Source organism: Spermophilus citellus (assembly GCF_964194105.1).
Source record: "Spermophilus citellus genome assembly, chromosome: 14".
NCBI classification, from domain to species: domain Eukaryota; kingdom Metazoa; phylum Chordata; class Mammalia; order Rodentia; family Sciuridae; genus Spermophilus; species Spermophilus citellus.
Window position 1 is genome coordinate 105,313,175 of NC_138194.1, and position 22,839 is coordinate 105,336,013.

General features: G+C 59.9%; 2 protein-coding genes across 6 annotated transcripts; both read right to left on the reverse strand.

The window, feature by feature from the left end:
• Window positions 1–352: 352 nt before the first annotated feature.
• DGAT1 (diacylglycerol O-acyltransferase 1) lies at window positions 353–10,048 on the reverse strand. Of its 5 annotated transcripts, none has more exons than XM_081266780.1 (17): window positions 9,671–10,046; window positions 5,060–5,147; window positions 2,963–3,003; window positions 2,792–2,877; window positions 2,657–2,709; window positions 2,459–2,564; window positions 2,248–2,355; window positions 2,089–2,163; window positions 1,897–2,000; window positions 1,761–1,799; window positions 1,648–1,689; window positions 1,527–1,571; window positions 1,333–1,445; window positions 1,187–1,252; window positions 1,003–1,090; window positions 854–916; window positions 353–756 (listed from the first exon to the last, which is right to left on the reverse strand). In XM_081266780.1, the coding sequence occupies exons 1-17, from the start codon at window positions 9,883–9,885 to the stop codon at window positions 601–603; spliced, it is 1,488 nt and encodes a 495-aa protein (XP_081122906.1). In that variant the 5' UTR covers window positions 9,886–10,046; the 3' UTR covers window positions 353–600. The 5 variants fall into 5 exon arrangements, 3 of the variants coding, with proteins under 3 accessions (XP_081122906.1, XP_081122908.1, XP_081122907.1); XR_014018856.1 differs by having other exon boundaries at window positions 681–756; window positions 1,003–1,106; window positions 9,671–10,045; XM_081266782.1 differs by having other exon boundaries at window positions 1,003–1,106; window positions 1,187–1,445; window positions 9,671–10,044.
• A 5,976-nt stretch (window positions 10,049–16,024) lies between these two features.
• SCRT1 (scratch family transcriptional repressor 1) lies at window positions 16,025–19,069 on the reverse strand (the record flags this gene model as incomplete). The annotated part of the gene is made up of 2 exons (XM_081266417.1): window positions 16,025–16,965; window positions 18,955–19,069. The coding sequence occupies 2 exons, from the start codon at window positions 19,067–19,069 to the stop codon at window positions 16,025–16,027; spliced, it is 1,056 nt and encodes a 351-aa protein (XP_081122543.1).
• Window positions 19,070–22,839: the final 3,770 nt, after the last annotated feature.

Genomic DNA, 22,839 nt, shown 5'->3' on the forward strand with positions numbered 1-22,839 from the left:
ATCAGCTTGGTAGGGCTGGGTCAGGAAGTGTGACCTCAGCTGTTTTCCTAAGTAGTGGATCTGCCCGGTTACCCCTGAACCTCACTACCTTAAGCTGAAACTGGGTTGCTGTCTCCTATCCTGATACAGCTAAGTGGCCTTGCCCAAACACCCCAGGAGGTTGTAGGCACACGAGGAGACTGCCAGCTGGAATGGAGTGGGACATCAGGACCCAGACACTCCCCCACAGAGCACCAGAGCCTCATCTGGTTGCCTGAGGACCAGAAAAGGGCCTTGAACCCCTGGAGTACCTGCCCCCACAGAATTGGTGCTGGACCATCCCTCCCACTAGCCCCCAGGAGGCTGAGAGGAGTCACTCTAGACAGCACTTTATTGGCACCCTCTTCCCCAAGTCAGCACAGACTCCCAAAGAAGGCACTGGCTCCTGCCAGCTGGGCTAGACTCTAATTGTTGCCATCCCTAAGGGGAGCAGGAGGGAGCCCCATAGGGGCAGAGAGGCCTCCTGGGGCAGGAGAAAGGCTCAGCAGCCATGTTCCCTCCAGGCTTGGACAGGCAGGGAGGGCTGGCTGTCCTGGATGTGGGCAGTCAAGCCTAGGCAGTTCAGGCCCCTGCTGTGGGAGCCTCATAGTTGAGCACGTAGTAGTCATGGACATACATGAGCACCGCCACTGGTTGCCCAATGATGAGTGTCAGCCACACAGCTGCGTTTCCATAGTTGCCTTGGAAGAAGCGGCCCACAATCCAGGCCAATGGGATCTGAGGACACATAGGACCAAGGTCAGCAGGCAGTAACCACAGGGAATGGGGCTTGGCACAGGGTTCGGGTGGGTGAGGCATTTGGGGTGTTGCTCACCTGAGCCATCATGGCTGTGAACGCCCAGAGGCGGAACATTCGCAGCGGGATGCTTACGAGGTACTAGGGTGAGGGGAGAGCAGGGCATCAAGGTCTCAGTGGCTACACCCCTGCCCAGAGGTGAGGCAGGATGCCCTCACAGCACTGACCTCGTGGAAGAAGGCTGAGGCCAGGAACACCCCTGTCCTGGCCACCCACCTACTGCTACCCCGGCGTAGCATGGGCTTGTAGAAGTGCCTGCAAGGGAAGGAGGCTACAGGATGATGCCCTAGTACAGGGAGAGACCCAGGTGCACACCCACATCCTACACATGCACACACAGCACCCACCCACCTGCTGCACCACTTGTGCACGGGGATGTTCCAGTTCTGCCAGAAGTAGGTGACAGACTCAGAGTTCCTAGGGTTGAGAGACAATGGGGTGAGCAAGGCATGCTGCAGCCCACCCCAATCCCCAGGTCCACCCTCAAGGCCACCCACCACCAATCCCGGTAGAACTCCCGGTCTCCAAACTGCATGAGTTCCGCCACAGCATTCAGGCAGGAGTGGAAGAGCCAGTAGAAGAAGATGAGCCAGATGAGGTGATTTGGGACCTGTAAGGGAGGGGGCTCCAGGTTCCAGATGCCCACCTGCCACTTGTGCTCCCCCCCCCCTTGCCCACTGCTAATACTCACGGCGAGCTTTAGGAGGCGCTCAATGATTCGAGAGTAGTCCATATCCTGAAGAGACAGGCTGCCTCAGCGGCTGTGGCCCCCACCCAACCTACCCCAGCCACAGGAGAGCCCAGCTGCTCACCTTGAAGGGCTTCATGGAATTCTGGATGGTGGGGACCATCCACTGCAAAGGAGGGCACCAGATCAGTACCCGGCTGCATCTGGCCCCTGCCACCCACCTTCTCACCCACTTACCTGCTGGATTAGCCCCACCTGGAGCTGGGTAAAGAACAGCTGGGGGGAAGAGCCAAAGAGCAGCCAGCTGAGAACCTAGCACCACCAGCCACAAATCCCTCCCACCCCCAGTGGCTCCCTCAGCCCTAAACCTCACCATCTCAAGGAGCCTCCGCAACAGAAAGCGTTTTCGAATTCGGGGGGAGCGAGGGAAGTTGAGTTCATAACACAGGGTAGGAGCAAAAATAAAATAGTAGAGATCTGGAAGGGAAGAGAGGAGCTGGAACCAGTACAGACTTTACCCTGCCCCTGACCCCCACCCCTGGGACCTGGCCCCACAGGTCCTCACCACGGTAGGTCAGATTGTCCGGGTAGCTCACCGTGCGCTGGGCAGAGGCCCCACTGGCCTTCTTCCCTGCAGAGACTGCAAGCAAAACAGATGGGACACCAGGGTGGACCCATGCCACCCAGGCCCAGCCCCAGACAAGTTCTCATTCACCAGCCTCACCAGTCTTAGCCCTGGCTCTACGCTGACGGCACCACAGGTTGACGTCCCGATAGGAGAAGAGCTTGAGGAAGAGGATGGTGTATGCTGCCAGAGCCAGCACAGAGCCCACTATGGGAGAGGCAGGCTCAGCCATGGCCCCCATGCACCATGGGGGATCCATGCCATACAGGCTGAGCCCAGTGTGGGCTGGGACAGATGGGTGGGGGCACACCTGGAGTGATGGACTCAACCAGTAAGGCCACTGCTGCTGGGAAGCAAAGGATGGTGGCCAGGTTGGCAACATGCAGCAGCAACCCTGCCTGTTCCGTCAGGGCGCCCTGTGAAGAGCAGAACAGTCATTCAGGGCCCTCACCCTGTAAGTGCAGTCGATGAGAGCTGACCTGGGGGCAGGTCACAAGGGACTGCTTACCACAGCCAGGCGCTTCTCAACTTGGAATGCAGCCACAGCAAACACATTGGCCACTGAGGACAGAAATACCACAGAGAAGGTTCAGGACAGGTCAGCCTGGTCCCTACCCATGGCCCTCCTCAGAACCCAGCTCACCAATAACAAGACATGGGGCAGGCCAGCTGTAGGGGTCCTTCAAGAACAGAGACACCACCTGGATAGGGTCCACCAAGATGCCATACCTGGGGGTAGAGCAAGGAGGTCTGAATGGGGGTGGGGCCTTGGCCTGGTGGCAGGTTATATGGGGCCTAGAGAAAAAATACTCACTTGATGAGGTTCTCTAAAAATAATCGTGCATTGCTCAGGATCTGCAGATAATCAATAGATCAGCATGGTGGTACTGGCACCAGGGCACCCCACCCAACCAGTACCTTCCAACTCCCCACAGCACCTCTGGAGCCAGAGGCCCTAGGCAGGCAACAGCCTCATCCTTATAGACCCAGCTCCATCTGTTCTCCATGCCAAGCTCTGAAACTCACCATCTACCTTACCACATATCAGTGTGGGGGCAAAGAGAAGTAGCAACCCCACTAACACTATCTAGAAGATGCCCACATCTTGGTTAGTACCTGGAGTGATGGACTCAGACCCAATGTTCAGTAGCCCTCATACTGCCAGCTTAGCTGAGCTGGTGAGGAAGCCTCAGCTTACCCCACAGCCTGTCACTATTATGATGGTCTCAAAGCCCACACTTGCTTGCCCAGGGAACCTGCCCAAAACTAATCTCCAAGGACCACTACCTACTAGCTGCCCAGGCTGAAGAGGAAGAGCTGCCCATCCTTGCCCAACACCCCACAAGCAAGGCTGGTTCCTGCAGGGCAAATGGCTGTGGGGCAAGTGCAGGCATTGAGGAGCAGGGTAGAGGTACTTAGCCCTTCCCCTGCCTCAGCTCTTCCTGAAATACTTCAGCCCTAGTGGTGTCTCCAAGGGCTGAGCCCCCACTGAAACAGGCTCCCAGCTCTGGCTTGGGACTAGGTGCTTGTCCTCCCTGCTCATCTGTCTGACAAGAACCACCTGCACCCCAGGAGGTGGGCCCTGATGCCATCAACCTGGCCATCTGCCCAGAGAACAGGCCCTGCACAGTGTAAATGGAACAGCAACATTGGCAAGGGAACACTGGTGGGGTCCTTGCCTGGGTAGTCAGGGAAGGCTTTACAGAGATGACAAGCTCAGGGACACAGGAGCCTCCCCCAACTGCAGCCAGCCTGCTGCCCCAACACACGTGACCCCACATCATCAACTGCATTGCGTGACCTCTCCTGAGAGGACACAGCAGGCAGCTGGAGCCCAAGATGCACGACCTTCTTTAGGGAGGAGGTGGTGGAGGACCCAGAGCAGGGGAAAGACTGTAGGATTGTGCCCAAGAGCCAGGCAGGCCCAGTGTGTTGCAAGAGAATGGACAGTACTACCCAGGCTGGCTGAGATAACTCTTATAGACCCAGCCTGGGACAGAAGTGGGACATTTCATCTCCTGAGGATCAGTACCAGCTACTCACCCACCCTAGAGTTTGTGACCTCCTATAGCTGACTGAGACCAAGGCCCTCTCCAGGCAAACGGTGCTGGAAGCTCAGGACACCGCAGGGTATAGTATACACAAAGCCCTTCCACATGGGCAACCATAAGAGCTGTACCCAAACTAGAGGTGTTCACATCTGAATGAGAACAGAAGGCCTCAAGCCACATCAGCCCTGAGTTATGGAAGCTTGCCCCTGACCTGCCCTACAGGCTGCCTGCCCTTTTGAGCCTCTGGGGTGGGGCTGTTGGCCTGACCCCACAAAGTAATGGAATGAAGTCCTAGAGACAGCAGACCTTGGATACGGCAAAGGACTCTCATTCACCAGGACCCAAGGCTAAGGAAGAGGGGCCAGGAGAAGACGCCATCCCCTTGACACCACTGGCATAGGACTGGCAAGACCGCCACCTTTCCAGGAAAGCTTTGTACCCATAGAGCACCCCACGCTCAGTCCCCAAAGGCCTCTCAGCCCTGGCGCCACTCAACACTGCCCTTCTTCTCTCTGCCCTCCCATGTCACCCCAGTACAGCCAGGGGGATTGTACTCCTGAGGCACTTTTCTCAGTGAAGAGTCCTTCTGCCCAGAGTGCACTGCTCAGCCTCCCCACTAACCACATGGCCTCCACAGGCTAACCTAGGACCCAACAGGACCTCTGTGTGGCCACTGCAGGGAACACCCTTGCTTCCCCCACTATCCAGGGCAGCTGCAACATGCCCCAGGCACCCCAGCCCACATTAGCACTAGCTCCCACATGCCGGAGGCACAGCCTGTGCTCAGAAAAAGGCCCACCTGGAAAGCTCTGCCACACCTGGCCACAGGTGGGCCTGCTTCCACACCCCATCCTACTCACCAGCATTACCACACACCAATTCAGGATGCCTCTGTAGTTGCTGAAGCCACTGTCAGAGCTGAACAAAGAATCCTGCAGGCGATGGCACCTGACAAGGTAGGGAATAGGCCCCTTGGTGAGCAGATGCCAGAGGGCAGAGATGGGCTCACTGTTGTGACCCATCCCCCGCCAACTGTCTCTTCTGCCCACGTACCCATTCTTCAGGGGGAGGACCTAGAAAAGGTTATACCAGCAGCCATATGGCCTATAGTAGGCAAAACTCTCAGGACCATGCAGAGGCTTTTTCCTCTAGTTAGAGAAGGTTCATAAAAGACAGGAAGGAGCTGACCAAGTTTATATGGGGCTTGAACACCCTGGGTCAGGAGCCTGGCTTTGCTCCCCAGAGGGCCCTGACTGAAATCAGGCTCTCAGGCCACCAGAAGAATGCAACTTGGGGATCTGTGGGCCCACCCAGCACTGCTGGAAAAAAAAAGGTGGGGGTGGAGTCCACCCTGCTCAGTCCACCCATTCTACCCACCCAATAAACTAAGGGGTCTGCAGACACCAGAGCCCAGATGAGCCTCCTCCCCACATTTAAACTCCCAAGCCTGAGTGGGCAGTGACCCAGTCCTATGGCCAGCCCAGCCTCCCAGCCTAACGTGCACCTTTCTGGGGGCAGTGAGTCAGACCTCATGTGCTTATGGTAAATGCAATGTTCCTGCCTAGGCTGGGAATGCCAAGAGGAGATCACTAGGGGGCCAGGACCTGATGGCAGAGAAGCTTCTGGCAGAAGCAGGCCTCAAACCAGGAACATTTCCACCAAGTGCTAGGGTAGGAGACACTCCCAAAAGACCCTGCCTGTGAAGAGGAGTACCTAGCCCTGGCAAAGGGGCCAGGTGATATGGCTGAGATAAGGTCCAGACCCAGCTCCTGGCAACAACAAACACGAGCAAGGCCAGAGCCCACACCCCAGTACCCTGGCTCACTCCTACCAACTATGACCCTGCCTTGCCCTCCAGCTGCTATGCCTCCAGGAAGCCCCATGTGGCATTGAGTAAGGCTTTAGTTTTGTAAGAGCAGAAGCCAGAGCCTCCCCTTCCCTCCCCCAATACAATCTCCCTCTCAGGGCATGTAAGCAGGGGGAGAAAGTAGAGGAGCCCGTGACCAGCACTATGACACGGATGCCCTCTCAGAGTTGGCTTGCTTCAGTCCCCAGAAGCAAGTCTGGTTCTGATCAAAGGCAGTGATCAGACAGCCCCACCTAGAAGGAGAGGGACCAAGGAGGCTAAGGGGCAGTGCCAACAGGCTCAACCTTTGCACCCCCAGGTGTCTGCTCAGCACCTGGTACCATTCACACTAGCCCCTGGCAGCCTCTGGACACGGGGAGGGTGGTAACACCTCTCCTACTGCCTGTCTCAGGCAGGAATACAAGGCAGCTCCACTCCAACTTCAGCCCCTGCCATTATCCAACACTCTCTCCCAAACTCAGTCCTGGGCTTCCTGTATCTACCCACTAGGTCCACCTTAAGCCACACAGTGAAGCTGTGGTCTCTACCTGAGCCCCTCTTCACCCAAAGTCTGTATCTGCTTTTCCAACTGATTGTTTCCCCCTGGGCACTCCCCAACTGGCTTCACTCAAATGTCTGCCCTCCCCAGAGCCCCAATACCATGAGGCAAGAAGGACAGCCTCTCTGGGCCTGTCCACTGGAGAGGACCTCTCAACTGCCCCCCTCTCTGGCAAGCTAGAGCCCATTCACTTTCACCAGAATTATCCCAAAGCCTGGCGAGCCTCCTTATACTACGACCTACCAAATGTCAAGCTGTCTTCACACCACCATGGCTGTTTCACAACAGTGTGACCTCTGCCCCCTTTGGGCCACCAAGAGTATGCTGCTTTATCTGTGACCATTACCAAGATGAAGACAGTAGCAGGGAAAGGGTCTTGCATTCCAAGACCAATGCCAGAAAGCCACACAAGGGCTTCTTCAGATCCCTCTTGTTGGGCTTCAAGGCCTTCCTCAATGGCACACACCCATACCTCAGGTCCACCAGCTGCTGCAGGTGGGACCCCATCCCCTGCTGCAGGCCCCTGACCCAGGGGAGGAAGCCCCCCTACTCCAATGCCCACAAAGGCCCAGGCTTGCCAGTGTAGTCAGCAGTAAATGGGCTAGAGGGCAGGCTACAAAGCAGGAGAGTGCTGTCCAGCCATGCCCAAGATACTTTTTTCCTCCTCTCACCTGCTAGAGAGCCTGTCCATGCCATGCACCTTCCAACTGTCCTACGCCCACTCCCTGGGACCAAGAGGACCTGTATCAGCCCTCTCTCCCTCCTGCAGCCCCAAGCCCACTGCAGGCAGAGCAGGAAGGGGTGCCCTCTCCTTCTTGCCCCACACTCAATATCACATGGGCATTGTGCATCCCCATGATGAACTTGCCAAGGTCTATAACATGCCCAAAGACAGCTTTCAAGTGTGGACCTCTTGGACCACAAAGTCAAGCTCCAGGGCCAAGCAGAGCAAGGAGGGGAGCAGATTGCCGGCTCCCCTCCCAGCTGCCACCTCTTCAGCACTTCCTCTACAACAACCTCTGGAGTACCAGATGGTTGGGACAGGCTCCCCATGCCTCTCACACTCTGCTGGAGAGGTAGGTAGGACACCCAGGGACAAACACCCTAGGAGAACCTCAAAACCACAAGATCATGCCTAGGGTGCCTGTGAACCAAGGACTGGTGGGAGTCTGCAGAGCCTGGAAGGGTAAACAGGAGGCAGAGCAAGGAGTACCTCCCCTTCCTGCCTCACAGCCTCACCTTGCCACAGGGCAGAAGAAATGAGCTCACACCCAGAGCCTAGCTTGCCTGCCCAGTCTCAGGTGAGCAGGAAGTGTTGGGGAGGGGAAGAGGCCAGAGCTCAAGGTGTCAGAAGGAAGGGGGAGAGGAAGGCTGGGCTAGGCCAAAAGTAGGAAACAAAACTGGTGAGAAAAAGGTGACAAAGGGGTGAGCTACAGGCCAAGTTCAGGGAACATAGCCAGAGCAAGGACTGGCCTGACAGCAGGGAGAATGGAGTCTAGCACCCCAACCAGCAATCCTCAAGCCCTGCTGCCTCCCCAGGGTTGAGAGAGAAGCATACAGAGCCTACTTGTCCTGAAGACCCACAAATGGATAATTAGCTAGCTCATTTTCCAGCCCTGGATGGCCCCATTGCTGCCATCTACCATTCCTCTTCCCAGGGAGACCCTCCTCCTCTCCCACTAGGTTCACACAGCAGGGACACAGAAAAGGCTCACTGGCCAGTGCAAAGAAGATATGTGACTGCTCTCCCCTGCCTAACCCTAGGTTGTAGCTTGGCCCAGTAGGGACCTCCCTATCAATCTCACACAAAATAACTCCAATTCCCAACCCCTCTGGAAATCATATAAGCCATCACCCAGCCTTCTGGAGGGCAACTTGGGGCATTTAACAGAGAATAGAGCCTGAATAGGGCCCTCAACTCCTATTCAGGCAGGAGGTACTGCACCAGCCTCCCTCAGTACATTCCCAGGCCCCAAGAAGCCAGTGCCCCTCTTAAGAGGGCCAGCCTCCTCCCCCATGGTATCTTCATGGCCTCCTTATCCGACCTTTGTTCACAGTGTGCCATGTCTGCCTCACATTGAGGTTATCTTATCTCCCAGGTGAACTGTGAGCACCACCAAGGAGAGTGACAGGGCCTGTACCCCAGCTGCCCTCCCTCAGCCCTCTCCCTAGAGTGCTAGGTAAAGAAAGCCTCAGTTCTTGTTTATTGAGAAAGCAAATCCTTGCCAATCAGCCCTTCCTCCTAGCCCCTTAGCTGCCCCCTATGCCAGAGTCCCTGAGAATCTCAGGATCATGACAAGAAAGGGAGATTTGGGGAAGACCCAGGCCCAGGCAGGCCAAGTCCTCCACCCCTTCCTGTCCATCTTTCAACTAAGCAGGGCCCCACGGGTAGGTGTGTCCACATCAAAACCCCTCTCCTGTACTACAACCAGGGGATGAAAGTCCTCACACAAGACCCAACTCTCCATAGCAGCACTCATTCTGGTACCGTAAACAGGTCCCTAACCACTGGGTGAGGGATGATGGGCCAGGCCACCACTCTCAGGAAGGTCTGCAACAGTAAGAAGGTCTCCTGCACTCACTCCTGCCTGGGAACATCCATTCCCTTGTCTTCAGACAGGCCGAGTCCAGCCAGACCCTCCCTGGCAGACCAATCCTCTTTGGGGAGCCTTCCCTACTGGCACGTATCCCTCACAGCGCTCAAAAGAGACCCCTTCACCACAAGGCCCCCCATCCCATGCACCCTTCTAGAGAAGAAAGTGGACCAACCCAGGAGGGGACCAGGCCGCCAGCTGGCCCCTCCTAAAGGGCCTTTGGACCCAATTGACTGTGCACAAGCCCAAATGTTTTGGAAAAGGGGCTGCTCCTCCGCTCCCCTCTGTCTGGCCAGGAAGGCCAGCTCCTGGCCCTGACCTGGGTGACCTTGGCAGGTGACCCTCCCCCGAAAGTCTCAGTGCACCCGTGGTGCCCAAGAGGGACAAGTCTCCGGACTCACTGCTCTGGCCACTCTGACCAGGAGAGTCCCGGGGCCTGGGGTCATAGGAGAGGGGTCAAGCGCTCCGTTACCTCAGCTCCCAGTGTCCACTGCCCATGTTAGAGTCTCCGTCCTTGTCCGAGGCGGCGGCCGGGGCCGGCGCGTCACCCCCAGCGCCCACGTCGGGGCCCGGAGCCCCGTCCCGCACCTCCTCTTCCGCTCCCACCGGCCCGCCGCCACCTTGGCCGGAGGGCCGCGAACTGGTCCTCCGGCGCCGGGAGCTGACCGTGCCGCCTCGGTCGCCCATGGCCTCAGCCCGCACCAGTCGTGGCCCGCCGGGCTCACAGTGCTCCAGGTCCCCGACCCCGCCTCCGCACCCTGGGCAACGGCCGCTGCCGCCCCCTGCCGGCCGCCGTAGCCCGCGGCCGCCCTTCGACTGGCGGGCGGCCACCGCGCGCGGCCATTTGTAGTCCACAGCCGGCAAGGGCGGGGCCTAGGCGGCGGCGCGCGGCGCGGAGCACGCTGGGAGCCGGGGTCGCCGGGACGTGCGGCGCGGGGCATGCTGGGAGCCCCGGTCGCCGGGACGCGCGGCGCGGAGCACGCTGGGAGCCACAGTCCCAGTTCCCCACCGAGAATATTGGGAGCGCCACTCTCCTTAGTTGGCGGCTTCTGGGAGGCCAGAGGGCTGCGCCAGCGCCCAGCCAAGGCAGCCGCGCACTTCCCCAGGCCTCTCGCCTGGCCCGTGGCCCGCTTCTGTAAACAAGGGTTTCGCCGTCCTGTAGCCTGGCGAGCAGTTTGGAGTGCAGTCATTTAGGAGACGCCTTGTGCGCTACCTTCCGGCTGCCCCAGTCGGTGTCCGAATGCGCGCCCGACGGAAGCTAATGCCGTCGTGCTCCGAGAGCCCTCTAATAGCCACCCGGGGACCGCTTAGAGTGGACTTACGGGGACTTCCCACAAGGGCCAGGTCTGAGCATCAAGGGGCAGATGCCCAGGTCAAGTCACAACGGGCATGTCCCATCGCCCGACCCTTAAATGAAGTAACTAATCATCCACCACGGCTGATCGGGGCGCCCTCTAGGGCAGACACGCGTCCTGCACCCGGCACTCAGTGATCATCCTGGACTTCCCCGGGACTTCCCCAGAAAAGCTTCTAGCAGCGGGACGCACAGATGCTCGTTTCCCAAGGGAGGGCAGGGCCAAGAAGCGCCTTTCTGGAGCAAACGGGGAACACCTTTCCCACTGAGCTCACCCCTGCTTCACCCCTCCTCCGACGGTGGATGGAGGGCTGGTCCCCCTTGAGGGTGTTCTTACTGACACTGACCTTCTTGGCTTGAAATCAGCCCAGGCGTCAGGCAGACCTGGACTTACCTAGCAGGTGTCTTCATGTAGCCTGCAGAGGGCCGCCTTGATGGCCGAAAAGCCTCTCAGACATGGTGGGTCAGAACCAGCCCTTTCCAGCGACTGCCTTGTGGCCTGCTGAGCCAGGCGGGGCTGGGACTTTGTGAGTATGGACCCCAAAGGAGGCTGAAAGAAAGTGACCCTTGGGAGCCTGGATCGCGGGGCTGAGCCATGGGAGCTCTGCCACTCCTTACCCACTCCCTTTTCAGGTAGTTAGCAGGAGGCCTCCACGAACCCATGAATCCTCCCATCCTGGCCTCCAGTGCGCTCTGGCCCTGCCACCCTCCAATTTGGAACTAAAAAATAACAAGAGTGCCGGCCTGTGCCTATGCTGATGGGTGGAGAAGGTTGAGCGCTGAGCATGCCAGTAAGCCAGGAGAGGCCCAGTACATCAGCCACTATGGAGTGGAGAGTGGTGTTGGAGGTGGATGCCTTCTGCCATGTCCTGGCTCAAAGCTTTAGCTGGCAAGTGGCCTAGGGACTGAGACTACTAGAGGAGGGGTCAGAGCCACCAGGGAGGAAGATTTGGCCTGCCAAATGTGTAGAGCTGAGAATGGTGGGGAGGAGGCAGGACCTGGGTAGGGGGGCGGGGCTGGGTGGAAGTCTGAGGCAGGAAGAGATAGGTTATCTGGCAGACAGTGCCAGTACACTGAAATCCAGGTCAAGGTGTGGCCTAGGGCAGCAGGGAAGAGGAGAAAGGTCAGAGTAGGTGAGGTCAGTTGGGGCAGTGGTGTGGTAGGGTTGGCAAGAAAATCATGGGGCAGCTCCCTTTGCCTAGAGTAGCAACAAATACGGGGGACGAAGCTGTATGAGGACCAGAAGGGTTTTGAGGTTTAAAAATGGTTTCAGGCTGGGCTGGGGATGTGGCTCAAGCGGTAGCGTGCTCGCCTGGCATGCTTGCGGCCAGGGTTCGATCCTCAGCACCACATACCAACAAAGATGTTGTGTCCGCCAAGAACTAAAAAATAAATATTAAAAATTCTCTCTCTCTCTTTAAAAAAATTTTTAAAAAAATGGTTTCAGGCTGACCCCAGTGCCTTAGGGTCATGGGCAGACCAAGGAAACCAACCAGGTGTGTGGAGAGGGAAGTACGTGTCAGTGGTGTTCACAGGCCTGTGCTACCCATTCCCTGGGATGGAAAGCAGTGTCTATGGACAGCTGGGAAGAATGGGGACATGGGCTCATCCAGGACTTGGGGAGGTCACTTCCATTCTCCTACCCCCATCACCCTCAGAATCCTAAGGAAGCAGAAGCAGCACATCAAGACGCTGAACTTGTAGGATCAGTCCATCAGAAAGGAGTGGACAGCTAGAAGCCTTTCTCCCTGCCATGGTGTAGATCCAGGTATAGGGGAATGTGGAGTACTGGGGCAGGGCTGTGTCAAAGGCAACCCTGGATCCTTCAACCTTAGAGAAGCTCTTTATCACCTCCCTGAGATTCCTTATCTGCAAACAGGACAATTATGCCTACTCAGCCCAGGGGCAGTGACAGTGAGGGTCCCTCTGCAGGAGGCGCTGGCCACTCACCCCTCCCAGTACCAGGCATGCCTTCCTACAATTGTTATTGTTGGTGAAGCTCCCCAGAAGGGGATGCTCACCCCTACTATAGCCCCATCTAAGAATCAGGCCATAGGCTATTACCTGCTAGAGCTGTATCTCCACTGGGCAGGTCTGGTCCCTGGCCTTGCCAGGATGTGTACAGCTGTGTTGACCTTGGTCTAGGACTAACCTAGTTTGATCACATGTGCACAAAGTCTTTGAGCCACTCAATTCATGACTGTCTACCTGATTACTGGTGCCACTGCTAGGCCTTGCCTAGGTCCTTGCCTTTCTGCTCTCCATCCCGCACAATCCTGTACCCAATTTCAACTCTGCTTTCCCTGTCTAGAGCCCAAGGTCTGTGGGTGGCTGTGAAAGCCTCCCTGCCCCTGGAGCACTTCTCCCTGCTAGCACCTTCATCCCTTCTGCATTCCAGTGGTATGGGAACACACCCCAGAGTCTGGTAGTCAACATGAGGGCAGCAGGCCACAAGGAGAGCTACACTTCAGAATCTCTGCCATCTCCATTTTTTCCAATAGCAACTTAGAGGGACCTGGAGCTATTGATAAAGCTGCCTTCAGGTCAGGCCTATGGAGCAGCAGAAGCCCCTATAAGGAAAATAAGAGACAGTAGAGACATCTCAGGCAGAGAACTGCACCCCTTGCTGTACATATTCTGACTATTTGGATCAGCCTAGGCTGAGCCTGACCTTGGGCTAAAGCCCATCTATGCCCTCAGTTCCTGGTGTAGATTCCCCTGCCACAGGGAAGTGCCAACTGCTCTGCCTTCAGAAAGGTGTTCCTATGGCTCAGCCAGCCAAGTAGGCCCTCTCCACTAGAAGAAAGGCCTGGACCAGCAGCTACTTGAGCTGTGCGTTCAGCATGGGGAAGATGCTCCCAGACACCCCGAGCAGCTCCCCAGAGAGGACACATCACATCAGCCAACACTACAAATTCTATCAAGAGTGGCATTTATTCTCCTTGTGGAGGTGCGGCGCTCCGGGGAGCTGGTGCTATTGTGCTTAGGAAGGAGGTCTGTCCGTCCGTCCGTCTGTCCGGCCGGCCCGGCCCCAAACGGGGGCGGAAGAGGGGCGCGGCCCGAGTAAAAATCCCAGCCTGTTCAGGGCAGGGAAAATGTACAAGGCGGCGGGGCGCAGGCAGGGTGGGGGCGGGGCGGGCCGGCGGCCACAGCCCCCACCCGAGGGCCCCGCACCTCGGGCCCTACTTGTAGAATCAGTACAAAATAGGTGCTACCTAAACGTTCCTTCTACCTGAATTCGCTAAGTCGGTTATTGTGCTGCTTAGTTATGGGGGCAGGAGGGGGCCCATGGCTTTCCACGGCGGCAGGGTGTGGGGGAAGCAGGAGAACCTGGCGGGCTCAAGGCCCTCGGGCATTCTCCTTAGGTAGGTAGACAGGAGTGGGGTGGGGCAGGGCGCCTGTGTGTGCGTGTGCATGCGGCACAGGCGGGCAGGCCTGGGCTGGGAAACTATGCAGGAGGCACCACCCCGGGTGGTGTAGGGGGTTTTGGATGGGAGCACAGCTGTGCTGGGCCGGCAGGTCCGCCCCTGTGGGGCAGTCACACTTGGTTCTGGGGATGAGTATCGTATCATATACTCCAGCTTGCACCTTGGCCGCACACGGCAGAGCCGCGTTTGCCAGGGAATCAAAGGTTGGGCGCTTCTGTGGGCGACCCTAGTGAAGCTGGGTTCTGTCCCGCCTGAGCTGGGAACTCAAGGCCCAAGTCAAAAGCAGAGCCTCAGGGTAACCCGCACGGACCGAACAGAGGTGAGGAGGAGTGAGGCCATCTGGGCCCCAGGTCCCTGCCCTTTGCATCTGCGTGTATCCTTGACACACGCAAGTCGGTTGGGCTCCTGTCGCGGACAAGCACCTCCCCCAAGGTGGCCGTGTCTGGCAGACTCAGCAACGGGCCTGGCAAATAGTAGGTGCCCAGTAAATGGCCGGTGAGTGATTGATAACTGAGAGGCCTTGGTGCAACCACCCCGCCCCCGCCCCCGGAACTGTGTTGCCGACCCAGCGGGCTCTGCCATGGCGGGGCGGGAAGGGGGAAAAGAAAGTCTGCGCGGCCGTCCCCGCGCAGCATCCCTGATCTAGGGGCCTATGGGTTGGGTAGGGCGGGGAATACCTGATTCTTAGTAACTCTAGAGGCTGCGGCAGCTTCGCATGCAGTGCGCATTATTGCTCTATAGTCGGCATCGGACTAACTAAGAGGGAGGGAGAGCGGGCAGCCCCGGGAAGGGTTGGGAGGAGGGGTGGGGCTGCATGCAGTGACGTCACAAAGGCGGCGGCCAATGGGGCGGGCCCTTGAACAGGGTCGCCGCCGAGGCTTTGGCATAGACGGGCGAAAGTTGGCAACTGAGTGGGGATGGGGCCAGGGCCTCGGAGGAGGGGTCGACCTCTGGGAGGCGGGGTCCTCGGCTCCCTGGAGGCAGAGCCCAACTAGGGTCCCGGCTCAGAGGCGGAATAAGTGATCCTGGACATCCCAAGTCCCGGGAGTCGGCGGGAAAGATAGGGGTTCGATGCCTCCTCCCTGACCCGAGTGCAATCCGTTAATAAATAAAACATACAAATACAGAAAGAAAGAAACCCGACGCGTCCGCAACCCCTTCCCCCGGGGGGCTTTACCCGCAAAGCGAATACAGAGGTGTGTAGAGGGCAGTGCACGCCTGCCTGCCGGACCAGACCGGGAATCTGTCCTCCAACACCGAAAGCCCGGTACGAGGGAGGGGGCCCCGGGGCAGGGCGGGAACGGGATCTGAGTAGGTCGGATAAGTCCATGCGAGTTGATATGCGTCATTATTATTCGTTATGGAGGACAGAGCCCGGGATACTGGGCTGGAAGAATTCGGATTTGGCAGAGGATACGCGGGGAGGGTAGGAGGGCGGCTCGGACTGAGGCCCCAGAAAGAACCGAGGGAGTGCCGCCATCAGCCTCCCTCCCCCATCCCCAATGCGTCTAGGACTCCCAGGAGTTTGGTGAAGCCTGTAGGGCTGGATGCTTCTGCGGCCCGCCCCCTCTCCTGCTCTTCCCGCGGCCTGCTGCCGGGAGGGACTGGCTCCCTGGACGTCTGGGCCAAAGGCCCAGCCTGGAAGGCTTGGGAAGGGATAGGGAAGACCTGAGTCTCTGCAACTCGATCCAGGGGCGCAGAGGAGGGAGGAGGGCGCTCCCTACCTCACCCCACCCTCGGTCTACAGAGACCCAACTAAGAGATGAGGTTCGGTTCTGGGTCTGATCGACCCTATTGCTGGGAGAAAGCCTGGGGCACCCTGGAGGAGAGGGGAGGGGGTTCAGGGTGGGTCTCCCCTCGGGACCCTATTGCTTGAAGGGGCTGGTAAGGCCCCTGGCGAGCGGGGCAGGGTGGGGCCGGCTCCCTCCCCCTATTGCTGTGAGGAGGGGCCCGCCCTCCAGCCCCTCAGCAAGTACGCCAGCGGAGACTTCCCTGGGGGCTCGTATTGCTGAGAGCCGACCTGGCGGACAGAAGCTCCGCGGCCCTAGGCTTGCACTGGGCTGAGCTGCGGTGGCGCGGGGGCTGAAGGGCCTCCGGCGCCACTGGCGCCGCCCTTGAAGCAGGCCGACTCGTAGTGCTTGTTGAGATAGGACTTGAGCGCGAAGCTTTTCTTGCAGCGCTTGCACTGGAAGTGCTTGAAGGCCGAATGCGTCTGCATGTGTGCGCGCAGGTTGGAGCGGTCGGCGAAGGCCTTGCCGCAGTGCGCACAGCCAAAGGGTTTCTCACCTGTGTGAGAGCGCATGTGGCCCTGCAGCAGCCAGGGCCGAGAGAAGGCCTTCCCGCACACACCGCACTTGTGGCGCAGGTCGTGCGTGAGCAGGTGCATGGCCATGGCCGGCATGGACACGTACACCTTGCCGCACGTTGGGCAACGCCGCGCCAGCTGGCTGTCCAGGCTGCGGTGCGTCTGCTTGTGACGGCTCAGGTTCGACGACGTGGCGTATGTTTTGCCGCACTCGCCGCACGCATGCCGACCACCAGCGCCAGTGGCTCCCGGCCCCGCACGAGCCTCGGAGCTCGCCCCCGCTCGCGTGCCGCCCCGGCCCCCCGGCCCTGAGCCGGAGCCTCGCGCACTGGGCCCACCCCCGCCTCCTGCGTCGCTGTCGGGGGCAGCCGCTGAGGCCGTGGAGGGGGCAGCAGCAGCATTGGCATTGGTGGCCTTACGGCGCGAGCGCCCATCGGTGATGAAGAAGGCGTCAGCTGCGTAACCCTCGCTGACCGCGGCGTCGCCGTTGATATAGCCGCCGGCCGCAGTGGCCAACTCTGGGCGCGGGGTGGGTGGCGGCGCCGAGCCTGAGGCCGCTGGACCCAGCTCTCCCCGCACAGCCGCAGCGTACATGGGCTCCGGGGACGGCCCTTTGAGCAACGTCGCCTCAGCGTCGCCATCGTAGACGGACGTGGGCCCCACATAGTCGCTGAGGTATCCTGCAGACCAAGGCAGACAGACAAACAGAGGTAGGGGAACCGGGCAATGGGGAAGACACACCAGGCGGATTACGGGAGACAGCAGACACAGGCGGGAGAAACACCAGAGTCCGAGAGGGAGACGAACAGCAAGAAGGACAAAGGACAAGGGGCCAGGGGACCACAGGGCCGAGAGGATGAAGACAGCAGGGCGGGGAAGAGAGGAGAGGAGAGGGTGAGACACGGCGGGGCTGGGCTCCGCCCCCGCCGCCAGAGCGCTCCGCCCTTGCTGGGGGAGGAGAGAGGCGCATCTTCGGGCGCGGCTGCCCCCCTTCCTCCCAAGCCTCAAGGTCAGGGGGGAGGGGCGGCGCTTCCCCTTACTTCCTCCTCTCCCCTCCACTCCCCTCCCCCTCGGGTTCTCCCCACTTCAGCAGCTTTCCTGATTATGCAACACACTGCAGACCCGCCGTGCACAAAGCGGGACTGCCAGCTCAGGGACCCCGGCGGTCCCGCCTCTCGGGTGTCCCTGATGGCCCTTTTTCCAGCCCCCAGAACCCATTCCCAGCCTTGATGCTAGCTCTCTCTGGCTCCCTAGGTCTCCCAACAAGTCCTAGAGACGTCTACCTCCACCGGTTCCTCTAGCTCTTATAAGTAGTTCCATCTCATTTCCCACTCTCTGACTGGACTTGACCCATGCCATTGCAGCTGGAACCTATCTCCCTGCATCTACTTTCTTCTACCTGCACTTCCTTCCCTCATCCTGCACCCTTGGGTCCTACCCTGTTCTACATTGCCCTCTTCTCCCCACACTCTAACTCCTTGCAGGGGACCTTCCTGACACCGCTCCAACTAGCTGTGGTGAGGAGACTGCCAGGACATCCATGGGGGGGATACCTTCACAGGAACTAGCAGGAAAATGGCATCATTCATGCAGGTAACTGCAGTTGTTCCCAAGACTCAAGATGGATCTCACAACCTCAAAGTCACAAACGCACACCCCTCATCATGCAGGCTCTGGCTCCTTCAGGATTATACCCAGCATCCCAACCACCATCAGCCCTGCAGTCCCCTCAAAGGGGGACACTGACCCTGGCTCTCACCACCTATTCATGTAAGGTTACCTATACAGCCACCCCAGACAGACTCTTGGGTCACATGGCACAGAGCGGCCTCAGAGTCACATGGTCCCATGTAGTGGCACACAGGCAGGCACACACTCACTCACACAGGGTCACACACAAGCGCACATAGTCACATGGCCACACGCAGTCACATGGGCCCACACAGGCTCATGCTCCTGCAGGTCACATTTGTTCTTCCACCCCATGCTGCTGGCACTTCAGGTCCCCTTGTCTGCATGCTAACAGTTGTCCTTGAACTTGGGCACACTTACACAAAGAGCCTTCCCAGCCTCCAGCAGCTTGGGCTTCCCTTTCCTATATCTTCCTCCCTGACCCTGACTTCAGGGAAGATACTGCTGCTGCCTCTGCTGGTACCTTGGCCTTGACAGGTGGGCCATCCGCTGGACCCCATGCCTACTCCCTGGAGCTCCCAGCATTATCCAGCTAGCACTAGCAGGGAGCTTGGAGGAGCAACCAAGGAAGAGAAGAGGGTAGTGAGGCGGGTCCAGGTTTCTGGGTGTGAGTCTGCATGTATTGGTATGGCTGGGTCCTGGTAATGTCAGCAGGTGTCCATGTGCTGTGTGCTGTTTGCTTCTGCATGTGTCAGTGTGCGGGTCAGTGTGCCTTCAATGCTTCTTGTTCCTGACACCTCTTCCCCATCTTCTCTCCTGCGTCCACACTCTCTGCCCAGCCTTGGCTGAGATCTGGCCTGCCTCTGCCATCCTCTTTCCCCACCCCCTCCACAGTCCCAGCTCCAGTCTCAGCCTCCTGCCCGCTCTGGTTCCTTCCTGTATTTCCCCGACCCTCCCTTTCCACACCCACACTCTGGCCACCCATCCATTCCAGCAAAGCCCTGGGCCCCTCACCCCAGCCTCAGCCCAGCTCATACCTTTATCGTGCAGTCGCACTCCGAGGTCGCTTCGGGCGCGCCCGTAGGAGCTGTCGAGGTCTGCTGAAGAGAACGTGTCAAGTTTGACCTTCTTGACCAGGAAGGACCTGGGCATGATTCCTGCGGGGCTCCGGCGCTGCGGGCCTGTGGAGCCGGGGCTCGAGGGGGCTGCAGCTGCAGCGGGGCCCGGTCACCATCCGAGGAGCAGCGGAGTCAGCACCGTCCCCACTCTGGCCTGTGGATGCTGCCCTTCGAGTGCGGTTCTCTCCTCCTCCTTCCTGCCCTGCGTTTCCTTGGCCCCTCCGGACCCCCCTCTTCTTCGTCTTCTCCTTCCTTCCTTCCTTTCTCCTCTCCTCTTCCTTCCTTCCTTCCTTCCCTCCTCTGGTCCCGGCTTCCCAGCCCGCAGTGCCGCCCCTGGACAGGCGGGGGAGGAGGCTGGGGGGGGCGGAGAGGGGGGGAGCGTCTCCGTCCCGGGCCCGGAGGCTGCGAATGGGTGCAGGGCTGGCCCGGCCCCGCGGCCCCCTTCCCCTCCCCCCCCGCCGCCGCGGCGGAGCCTCAGTCAGCGGCCCCCCATGCCCCCGGGGGTCGGCGGCACCAGGCCGGGAGAACGCGGTAGCGGCGGAGGCAGCAGGAGAGCCGGCAGCTTCAGCACCTCGGCCAGCGCCAGCCAGGACAGCACCACGGCCAGCGCCCGGGTGCGCTCAGCCGGCGCGGGCGGAGAGGGGCGGGCCCGGGGCGCGGGGGGGCTCGGCCGCCGGGCGGGGGTCCTCGGCGGGGGTCTCTAGGAGGCTTGCTTTATTGTTCTGCAGCCCGAGCGAGCGGCGGCGGCGGCGGCGGGCGGGGGGCGGGGGTCCTGGGGGGGAGGGGTGCGCAGGGAGGGCGGGCCGAGGGAGGGAGGGCCCGGGCTCCGGGGGCGGGGCTCGGAGCTCGGACAGCTCGCGGGCAGGCCTCCTGAGCCCGAAGCCTCCTCTGCCGGTGGCCGAGCCCAGCCTCTGGCTTTTAAAGCCAGGAGCTGGGGGAGGGGAAGAGGCCAACGGAAATGGCTGCGCTGGGTCGGGCTCCGCCAGGGTCTCCTGGGAAGGGTCCTGGGGATGCCTCGTCTAGGCGTGCGGGGAGTTCCCCGCGCAGCTGGGGGAATGGCGGCCCAGCGATCCGCGACACTATCGGCCACGGGGGAGAGTGGGAATACGCCCGACACCCACGCATCCCGAACTTGGGGTCATTTAGGGGGAACGCAGGTGAACCCCATGCCGGCCCAGGATGCCTCACTTGCGGCCTTGAGGCGAGGGATGTGCGGGGGAAGGGAGGTGGGAGACCATGAAGCGAATGCTGAGGCAGCGAAAGCGCAGTGTGGAAGCGCGGCGTGCGCCCAGTGCCGCAGTGTCTCCTGCCACTCGGTCACCCGGGCTGACCCCATGCCCGCTGAAGGGGCCTCCCCGCCCCCACCTCACTCCTGTGAGGCCGACGTCGAGCTTTGCGGCGTCTCAACGAGTGGGGTGTGCATGGTGAGAGGGGCTGCCAGGCCCCTGCTTTAAATTTGGCTTTATTGTCGGTTTCCACCCTTCCGCACGGCTGCAGCTTCCCCTTCCCCCCCCCCCACGGCCCCGCAAACAGGCGGATAACCCTTCCCGCGGCCGCCCGCCCGGAGTTTGCAGTCCACATGACGTCAGGCCCAATGGCCAATGGTGGGGCGCGGGGCTCGCGGCCTCACAATGGCCGCACGCGGGTACACATGTCCCCAATTAGGGCCCGGCGTCGCCATTGTCCCCTCTCCCGCTCCTGCCCGGCATTGGGGTCTTCCTGCGCCAAACGCGCTTCACACAGCCTGCTTTAGTTGGAAACCAAGGTCGCGGGGCGGCTCCTGGGAGCTGCCTGGGGAAGACGCGCTGGCCGCCGCGCGCAGTGACCTTGTGCGGGGCGGCGGGGGCGCGCACGGGAGCGCGCCGGGAGTGCTGAGCTCAGCGCCCGCCCCCTGCGCAGGCGACCCGCCGCTTCCCGCATGCGCTGCCTGACGCGGGGTTGGAGTGCACGCGAACGACCGAACCTGCGCAGGACGCGTGGAGACCTCCCGCCGGCTCCTAGCCAGAGGCCTGGCCCGGCGCTGGCCCGACATTCATCTTGCATGGCAGGCGTCCCCAGGAGGCAGGGACGGGCGAGACCGCCCCCTTATCGCTGAGCAGCAGCCGGCGAGGCCCGCGGCGGGGTGAGGGTCCCTTCGGCCGTGCGGCTCTATCAGGCTCACTCCCAGGGGTTCCCGGCCGAGGCGCAGCAGGAGGCATGGGGCCAATTAGCATTTTGATTGCGGGACTGGGGGGCCCATCTGGAAGGAGGCCTAATTACCAGGCGGACCCTCGGGGCGCTGCTGGGTTGTGCCAGGCGCGATCCTCTCACCCGGAGCTCTTTGCGTCCTCCTGGACCCTGTCTCCACCCCCAACTCTCTGTCCTTTTGACTCCCTTCCCTGTCCCCATCCCACTGACCCAGTCACCCCGTCGTTCTGTCCCGGTACTGTGTCTCTTCAGTCACCGCATTCTTCCCTTCCTCTATCTCACCTTCGCCTTGGTCCTTCGCCCTTCCATTGCTGTGGCACTACGCGCTCACCCTACTGTCTCCATCCGACATCTCGGTACCCACATCCTCTTTTTCTGTCCACATCCCTGACTCTTTGTCCATCTCCCTGCCCCTTTGGTCCCCCTCCTGATGAACGACACGTCAGAGCGTGAACGCATGTGTCCTGTGACCAGGTGTTCCCGAGGGTACCATTCTGGAGGGCCTTGATCACACTCGGGTGGATCCCTGAGCCCCCACCCCACCCCCGCGCCCGGGGCGCCCAGCGGGGAGAGGCAGCTGGGCCCAGGCCTTGGCCATCAGTCCGCCCAGACCTGGGTACTGAGAGCACATGCTGCCCCGCAGTAATTACTTGGGTCTTTTTGCCTCTCCTCCCTGCAAAAATCCCTTTCCCATCGTCACCTAGGCCCTCTGCATCTGGAGGTTGTGGTGGTGGCACAGACCCGAGGTGCAACCAGGAGAGGTTAGAGGTCAGCAGATGACACTACTTTTTAGTCTCCCCAACATAAGGATCCCCCGAGTCTCTTCCACTGGAGCTGGGGTCTTGGGAGGCTTGGTTGCCAAAGAGGAGCTAGTCAGGGGCCCCAGCTGGATGGATGTGCCAGGCTCTGCCTGCACTTGGTCTCCTAGTCAGTCCCTGCGGGTCTTCCTATGGGGACCTCTTCCTGCTGTCCTGGCTATCTTGCAGCACTGCCCAGCTTCTTATCTCTTCCTGCTTCAGTGTTGCAGCATTGATTCTGTGACCCTCTGTCTCTCCTGTACAGGCACACCCAGCCCCCATAGCAGAAAGTCCAGGCTTAAGAGAGGGGTTCCACTACTGTGTTCTCAGCACCCCCATCACCAGCAAGACAAGAGACCCTGGTGTGCCCACTCTCAGATCTGTGGTCCCATTCCTCTCTGCCCCAGCTGGGCTCCATCTAGGAATCACTGAACAACCTAGCCTGGAGTGTTCACCCATCCTGCTGGGCAGAGAGGAAGTGATAGGCAGAGAATGGAAAATTGTGTTGAAATGAGGACACAGTTTCTGTGGGGGAGCATATAGTTGGGACAGAGGAGAAGGTCATTAGCAGGAAGAAGAGGTCAAGGCTGTTAGGGGCAGGAGATGCAGAATCATCCATAAGAATACCCACAACAGCAGGAACTTCACCACAGCCACCACTGGGGCATGCCAATACCAAGGCTGGTGCTGGGTGGCTGCTGCAGCAATGACTCCTGTCCCAGCTACAACTCTTGGGGAAGTGAAAGGACAAAGCCTGCAATCCCAGTGAAGAATAAGGAAGCTGATGCTTCACTTCCAGGCCAGGGGCCTAGGTGGGGAG

Coding starts and splice junctions, on each gene's coding strand:
- DGAT1 (XM_081266782.1), bottom strand. CDS start 9,885: ATGGGCGACCGAGGCGGCACGGTCAGCTCCCGGCGCCGGAGGACCAGT. Junction 2,878..2,962: donor TTTTTAGAGAACCTCATCAA/GTGAGTATTTTT, acceptor CTCTACCCCCAG/GTATGGCATCTTGGTGGACC. Junction 1,107..1,186: donor GTGCACAAGTGGTGCAGCAG/GTGGGTGGGTGC, acceptor ATCATCCTGTAG/CCTCCTTCCCTTGCAGGCAC.